Source organism: Drosophila subobscura, chromosome O (assembly GCF_008121235.1).
Source record: "Drosophila subobscura isolate 14011-0131.10 chromosome O, UCBerk_Dsub_1.0, whole genome shotgun sequence".
NCBI lineage: Eukaryota > Metazoa > Arthropoda > Insecta > Diptera > Drosophilidae > Drosophila > Drosophila subobscura.
Window position 1 is genome coordinate 27,870,469 of NC_048533.1, and position 8,275 is coordinate 27,878,743.

General features: G+C 48.6%; 1 protein-coding gene across 1 annotated transcript; it reads right to left on the reverse strand.

The window, feature by feature from the left end:
- Positions 1–474: 474 nt before the first annotated feature.
- On the reverse strand, positions 475–1,623 carry LOC117896913 (bromodomain-containing protein 4-like). Its single transcript, XM_034805451.1, has one exon. The coding sequence runs from the start codon at positions 1,551–1,553 to the stop codon at positions 657–659; it is 897 nt and encodes a 298-aa protein (XP_034661342.1). The 5' UTR covers positions 1,554–1,623; the 3' UTR covers positions 475–656.
- Between the last annotated feature and the right edge of the window lie 6,652 nt (positions 1,624–8,275).

An 8,275-nucleotide genomic window follows, 5' to 3' on the forward strand; every position in this document is an offset into this window, starting at 1 on the left:
CTGAAATCTGAAAGCTGAAATCTGCCGGGCAGCAAAGTAATTTAAGCAGCACGTTCTGCATGTCGCTGGGCCAGAGCCCCCAATCCGCCCAAGCCTCAAGTCCAGTCCAGTGCCTCACTTTTTAGCCTGTTCTTTGCTGCTGCTGCTGCTGCTCCGGCTGCCCGTGCACCTCTATATTTGCTTGTTGTTGTTGTTGTTGTTGTTGTGTCCTGCGCTTCTTTACTCATATCAAATGCAAAAGTCATTGAGCGCAGGACAACACTACAGATAGAGCGAGAAAAAGAGGGGGAAGGAGCGAGGGCTGGTGGCAGTGGCAGACTACAAAAAGTACAAGTTTATTTCCACATCCTTGGACATGAGTTTGCTGTAAAATTTCGTGTTGATGATCTTACTAGGTTATGCATTAGTTTTTCCCGTGCTTGCCCCGAAACCCTCTTCACCTCTCTCTCCCTCTCTCTATCCCTTCTCTCTCTCTGTGTGCTTTCACTTCCGCTTGTACCTTTCGGATTTTGCCCTCTCCAGTAGCTTTGATTTTTTGTGTCCTGTCGCTGCGCTAAATCTCACCGACATGCATGCAGATGCAGATGCTCCTTGCCCCCGTGAAGAGTGCCCTCTGCCCCGACCCGCCTGCCGTTGATGTTGCTTGTCTTTTATGTTTATGTAAATTGAAGTTTGGCAGTGCTGCCAGCGCACGCCCATAAATATTTAGTGTACGTGTGGCATTGTCCCAGCAAATTGCAACATTTTACAGGTGCAAGATCCAGGTCCAGCGGATCAGAGCGGCCATTGCCTAAGTGCTGCTGATTTACTGCGAATAATCTGGGAAGACTCACCCTTTGGTACGCGTCGATTGCCGTTGCAGCCACGGTCTTGAGGGTCTGCACACTGCGCGGTGGCGGCGGCAAAGGCGGTGTCGACACGGGAGCAGGGATTGTCTTCTGATACGGGAGAGCCATCTGATACGCAGACAGAGGCATAGGCAGAGGCGGTTGCAGCATCTGCTGGTAGCTTCTGATCGGAGGCGGTGGCTGTGGCGGTGGCGGCGCTGGCTTCCCATGGATCACTGGCTTGAAATCTTCTTGAGGCGGATATGCCATATGTTGCTGCTGCTGCTGTTGCATGGGCATCATGAAGGGTAGCAAGATCATTGGTTGTGCGGGTGGTGGTGCATGGTGGCCGCTGCTGCGTCTGCTCGTATTTCCCCTGCAATTCGAGTGGCAGTGGCCTGTGTGTTCCGGCGGAGCATTGCTCACGTATGTGTTGGAGGTTGTCGTTGTCCTTGTTTCGGGCACATGCGGAACCAGGCAATTTCCATAGCCATAACCTGGGGCAGGGGCAGCCGGAAGCTGCTGCATTTGCTGCGTGGTTGTCGTCTGTTGCAGCGTCGTGATGCAGCTGACTTGTTGCTGGGGCGGCTGCGTCCCCGACCGCTGCTGAGCCTGGAAGAGCGGAGGCGGTGGCTGCTGGTGCTGCAGCCGTGGCACGGGCAGGTGCTCATAGCTCTGCTTGCAGCAGCGGCAATCCTGGCAGCAGCCAGTCGCAGGCGGCGGCATCTGGCTACTCCCATTTCCGCAGCACTGCTTGCTGCTCGCCGACGAGGAGGAGGAGGGCAGGGCATAGGGCTGGCTGCCTGCTCTCGCGGCAGCAGCGTAGCTGAGCAGCTTCGGCGCCTTGCCCGTCGATGGTGGGGCCACGCCGGCGGCCGTGGCCTGCCACTGGAGCGCGCACGGCAGGATACCCACAAAGCTCAGCCCCGCAGCGGGACTGGCCGTTGGATTTCCGTTGGACAGGTTGGCTATCTTTCCAGCCACAAATCTCTCAAGCTAACTGCAAAGAAAGAGTGGGAAAGTGAATGGTGAAGGCTGTAATAATATCCGAAATATTTTGCTACATTAATTTTTGTATAATTTATGGTTGGAATTGGGAGTGGGTGTGGAAGAGGGAGTGGCCTCAATCACGCTTGATTACAATTTCTCAGCCTTATTAAAACAATTTTACCAAAACAATGTCGAGCCTGCCGTTTCACCTTCTCCCACCCGCTCTCCCCCCCTCTTTGTCCACGCCCTTTGGCAAATTAAAACATCTTTACATATCGCTGTTTGTTGTTGCTTTTTGCTGGTTTTCCATTCTCCATTCTCCACGTTTTTCTGGCTGCTGCTTGTTGCTTACTTTCCAAGTCGCCATCGACCACTTTCCTCCGACTCTCTCAGAGGTGGGGCGGAGAGGTAGGGGAGCCGACACTCGTTAGAGGCTTTCAGAAATCACTCAAAGTTTGTCAAGAACGAGAAAACCAATTTTTCAGCTGAGTGCATTTTAATTTCGTATACGCCCCGTATGCGCCTTCTGCCTGTTGAGTTCTCTGTGCAGTGCCATGGCCCATGGCCCATGGGCGGGGCGCTAGGACAGGAGCTGAATGCTGCTGCTGCTGCTGCTGCTGCTGTACGAACTGTGCCCCGAGCCCCCAGCTCCATGCTGGCTGTACGTAGAAAAAGTTTGCTTTTCATTGCAACACGCTTGAAATGGCAACTTGGACAAACAGCACCGACAGTAGCAACAATAACACCACCAGCAGCAGCAGGAGGAGCAGCAGCAGCAGAACCCGAAAAAGTTTCCAGTTCTGTTACCCATTCAGGCAGGCTCTCTCTCCCCTTTGAAGCCCCCTCTGCAAATGCAAGAAAAACTGGCTCCTCTACCGCTAGCCCCCTTGGCATCTCTGACCAATTTGCATGCCTCTGTCCACACTCCACTGTTGACTTCTGCGTCCGTCCATCCATCCATCCATCACCCCGTCCGTCCGGCCTACGTGCACGCATTTTGGCCAAAAACGAATCTTTGCAGCAGAGCAAACAATAGAATTTTAAATGTGACAAAACAGGTACACAGGCCCAGGCACCATACACTTCCTGTCCGACTTCAGCCATGGTGCCCATTCGCCTCGAGGCGCATTTCTCTCTCATAGAATATTGCATCAGAGGCGATGCCTGCAGAGGGCTGTGGCCAGTGGCCCATTGCTAATTGTCAAACTGCCAGCATGGCGAGGGGAGAGGAACTCATCTTCCAAATAGATTCAGTCCGGATCAGGAATCAATCACATACTTGACTGCAATCTTGAACAATGGGCTGTGCACAGGGTTTTGCCATTACCAGCGACTTTCAATCAATCAATTTACGCCACAGCCGTGGCCAAGGGGATCGGTTGCATAGGGCCTGGGAAAAAGTATTACTTTATGCTTACAGTTCAATATCTAAGGTGGATGTTTGCTACATTCCAATAAAGGTATTCGGAGGGAATTTCTATGGATATAAACAGCAATGTCCCAATTCGAATAACACGAAAAAGTAGACGGAAAAATGTAACTTCCACTCTAAAATTTACCCTAAAAACATGCTCATGTTAAATCCAAAACAAAGTCAACTCGCTGCATGTATCATCCAAAAGAAAATGCCTCTCAGCCGCCTCTCTCCGCGTTCACCGTTTGGCCTTCAAAAAAGAACAAAAATATTTCCATAATTCCGTAAATACTTTGGCCGCATAATGAAAAATATTTGCACAACTCAAGATCAAAAGTTTGGTGGCCCAAATAGTTTGGGGCTCCCAGAAGAGACACCAAAAACACGAAGGAAACTTTGTGCGACTCCCTCGAAAGATTAAGATGCCAAAAAGGAGAGACACAAAGTTTTGGCCTTTGCCAGCAATTTGTTGCAGCTTTCGTGTTCGATTTAAATTGCTGAGAATTGTATCTAATAAGTGCGACGACGAACTTGTGGCCTTGCAGCTTAATTACAAAACCAAATGGCGGGGGCGGGGGTTAGGTCCCCAAAATGTGTAATCCCTGGCAAGGACATTCACAAACAGTTGAAGTCCTTTGAAAGTATTTATCGTTGTTGTTGTTGTTGTTGTTGTTGTTGTTGTTTCAGCTGCTGTTTGTGAGATACATTCGGGTGGGGGGTGGTGCGGTGGGCGTAAGGCCGAAAGTACAAAGAAACTTGTAAAAAGAATTTGGTAGCATCAAAGCAAAAATTTTTAATGAATTTCTTTGCCGGCCAGCGGCTGTAAGCCTCAAAAAACGCACTACACGCAAATGCAAAAAAGGCGCAAAAAGACCAACGCCAGGGAGTGGGAGGGGTCGGACGAGGCTGCAGGGTCAAAGGTCCAGCTGCTGTTTTGATGGTGGCAGTGGTGCCACAGCTACTGGCTCTGACTCTGACTCTGGGTCCACTTCATCTTCCCTTTGCCAGTTGCTCGGCTCGGAAATCGTGCTGCTGCTGCTGCTCGTTGCTCGTTGGTGGCCTTAATTAAATTTAAATATTTTATCACCGAAAAATTGCCAGGCGGAAGCAGCAGCAGCAACTGCGCCACAACAACACAGCAGCTACAGCAGCAGAAAAAGCAAAGGGGCACATGAAAAGGGTGCCAAAGTGTTGGTCCTTTATGTGTGCATGTGTGTGTGTGTTGTGTGTATGTGTGTGCCAGTGCAGACAGCCGAAAAATACTGATGTGGGTGTATTTTTCATTATTTGCCAAGCGCTGCAACTTTTTTGTCCCTGCCCCAGCCTCATGCTCTCGTCCCTCGTCCTTTGCCACTGCCACACTTCATATTCAATTGTGTTGAATAATTGCCATACGGTTTTTTGACCAACGGTTTTTGACACTTTCCTAAAAGGACACACGCGTTCGCTCTCTCAAGTACTCCCCGCCAGCCAGCAGCAAAGCCATCACCGCCGCCGCCACCATCACGAGTCGACTCCACTCAACGGACCGGACCGTACCGGACCGGACCGCCCTCATGCCACATTTGAAGTTCGTTTTCCCTTTTTTTGGACTAGGGGTTCTGGGCACTCCTGGGCAAAAAGTGAGCAAAACACTTCAGCGGCATTGGGGGACCTTTGGACGCAGCAACAACAATTATAAGGAGTGCAAAAAAACAGGAAACAGAAAACAAAACATGCCAAAAGCGTTTTTTGAAATATCTTTGTAAATATTTAAAATGCTCCGTACATGCGGGCGCTTCAATCGAACTGAATCGCCATTGGGGTGCAGGCAGTGGACAGGGGAGCGTTGATAGTGGGGGGCGGAGGAGCATTGGCAGGGGGATGCCTGGACTGGAGCAGAGACCAAGGCCATTGTGTTCACTCTCCAGAAGGTTAGTGTGGGGGGCTGGTGGACACAAGTTTTAAATAGTTTTTGTTGGCAAATGTCAAAATGCAATTTGATATTCATATATTAATGAACCGCCGCCCCTGCAACAAAAAATCTCTCCCGGATTATAAAGTTTTCGCATAAATCATGGGCAAGGATCGGGATCTTGGCTTTGGTATGTGCCATGCGGAAGGGTTGTTGTGATTTAAATCTGGCATTAAAATGTGTAATCCCCAAACTTATTATAAATGCATTAGCAATGGGCTTGAAATTAGAAATTCCTTTCGAATTCCATTCGAACGAAAACAATACCAAATGGGATTTCATTCGGGGTCAGCAACCCATAAAGAAGTTTAATTAGTTTTTGTTTTATTTTTCCGAATGAGAGAACATGCGTGCACCTGTGTAATTAATCGCTAATCAATTAACGCAAGACTTAACTATGCGGTTGTATTTTACCATTTGCCATGTCAAGCTGCTTTTAAAGTGCCGCCTGTGCCTCACATATTCATCGAGGAATATCTGGTACTTATACTCTGTATACTCTATACTCCCAAATTAGTATTGGGTCGATGCTGGTTTTCGAATGTTTCTTTTCGCAGCGATTTTACCTTCCATAAAGCATGAATTAAACTAGGTTTTAATTAAATTTTTTGATGGCCTTTTGCGTTCTTTGAAAATCGCTCCAAAATGTTCAACATATTTCTATAACCATTTCCATTTCTATATTTCTGTCTTCCCTGGCAGCTAATAAATATTCCAAACTACCTTATGAATCATTTATAAAATCTAATAAATTCATTGCCTGCGCCATAAAGACGTCTCTCATATTGCCATAAATTGGTTTTAATTGCAACTTAAATCCTTATTCAAATCAAAGACAATAAGTGAGTGTACATAGTCAAAGAAATATCATGAATTCATGACCTTCCATTGCAATTTGCTGGTTAATTTTATTGAATTTAGGCCCCATTAAAATTATATATTTATATTTATTTACCTCCAATTCCTTGCTCTTTGTATTGAGGATCTTTCTGTGCTGAAACTATCTACACATGCGCTCCACGCTCCACGCTCCACGCTCTGGTGCTCTTGTCCTCAGATGGCGTGTTTGTGGCTGTGGCAGCTACCAAAAACCTAAACAAGGTCAACAACAAAAACACAACACAACAGCGATGAGAGAGCGAGAGAGAGAGAGAGAGAGAGAGAGAGAGCCTGAATGCATGATATGCAGATGTGGGGACTACTCACACTCTCCGGAATGCAGCGCTGCTTCTGGGCCGTGGCCGAAGCGCCTGGGTGTCTCAGCCGACACCAACACAGAGGCGCACGCAACACACACAAACACACTGTGGCACAGTCACAAGGCCTCTCGGCAGCCGGCAGTTGCCCCACTTTGGGTTGTATCGAATTTTATGCTTCCGCCTTGGCGAGAGGCACAACAAAACTCGCGGCTTGCAGAGGCAACCGAAACAACAGAGAAAAAACACCGAGAGGCAGCTTAGCCTGGAGAGGCACGTGCCGCACGAAGAGTTACGCACAAGAATCACTGACGGTCCAGGACAATTGCTTGAGATGTCAACGATGACTTGATGGCTGAAAGCAGCGCCTCGTGTCGACGAATTAACACTGAAGAGTCAAGTCGGCGGCAATCGGCGTCCACCGGCAGCAGCAGCGGCAGCAGCACAAGTGGCAGTGGCACTAGCAGTGGCAGTGGCAGTAGCAGAGCTGCACCACCACCGAAAAAAAGAGACCCATTATACCTACAGACACACACAAAAGCACACACACATAGCACTAGTAGTAGTACGTCCAATGCAGGACACGCAAGGCGAGCCAACCCAAGGGTAGGGTCAGTCGGCGGAAGGGAAGCCGCTCAAAGGCTCGCTCTGTGGTTGACATTATCGCATGCAACTAAATCACAGATACACACACACACACACACATACAGTTGCACGGTTCCTTACCACGTCAATGCTTTGAATCGTCCTCATACCCCGCACCAGCGTCGCGCCGCCCTTCGTGCGCTCATTCGCTCGTGCAACGCGGCGTATGAGTAACAATGCTGAATATAAACGCACACACACAGAGAGACGCTACACTCACACACACACATTCGCACTGGCATCTGAGAGTGTCACGCCCCCCGCCGCACTCGTCGTTCCTCCCCGCTCCATAAGCGCCATTTATGGCATTTGATATGCTAATTTACACATATTCATGGATAGACAGACAGACAGCCACAGAGAGAGAGATAGAAAGGGAAAGAGAGATGTAGAGAGAGAGAGAGAGCTAGAACATGGAGCAGTGAAAGCAACCACCAGCACACGACGTGCCAAAGGTACGAATATCATCATCTGCGCCCTTCCGTCTTCGCCTTCGTCCGTCTGCCGGCCGCCCGGCTGCCAGCTGCAGGCCAAGTGGTGCACGAGTCGTGGTCCGAGTATCTCTCAGGTTGGACCAGAGCTACTGTGCTCTCTGTTTTGATGGCTCTTCGGCTGGCAGTGAGTGGCACTAGTTTAGTCGATGGATGAGCTACACTTCAGCTCGGGCTCGGGCATTATGGAATGCACGCTGCAGGTGGAAAAGGTGTATCAGGGAAACGATCTAACTAGCTATCAATAAATCGTGATGGTCCATCTATACATCATTATACTAATGCAAAATCTAATAACATCATTTGCATTATGAACTATATTCTTTAAAATGCTTCGAATATCCCATGAAATATGTTTCCAATCCGTTTTTAGAGCCATCTCAGCTTGCGAATACTCCAAATAATTTTTCCATTGCATTTTGCACATTCCATATTCATATTTGGCGCAGATTTCCTCTTCCGAAATCCATTCTATATCGCGAAATAATTATAGCACTTTCCCTTAGTTCTCGTAGAATTTTGAAGCACATTTCACTTGATCTTCGAGCTTTCAAAATCTATATAAATTCGTACCAACTGTAGAGCATTCCTGTAGTTCATGCAAGTCCTTCTGCTCCGGTCACAATCCACCACCGAAACGCAAGAATAACAGAGCAGAGTGCGCTCTCTCGATTTCCTGCAAGCTGCACAGATACTCACCAACACCAGTGCACCGGGGACACCCAGTGAGAGCCAGTGCCACGTGAACTGCCAACTGC

Coding starts and splice junctions, on each gene's coding strand:
- LOC117896913 (XM_034805451.1), bottom strand. CDS start 1,553: ATGCCGCCGCCTGCGACTGGCTGCTGCCAGGATTGCCGCTGCTGCAAG.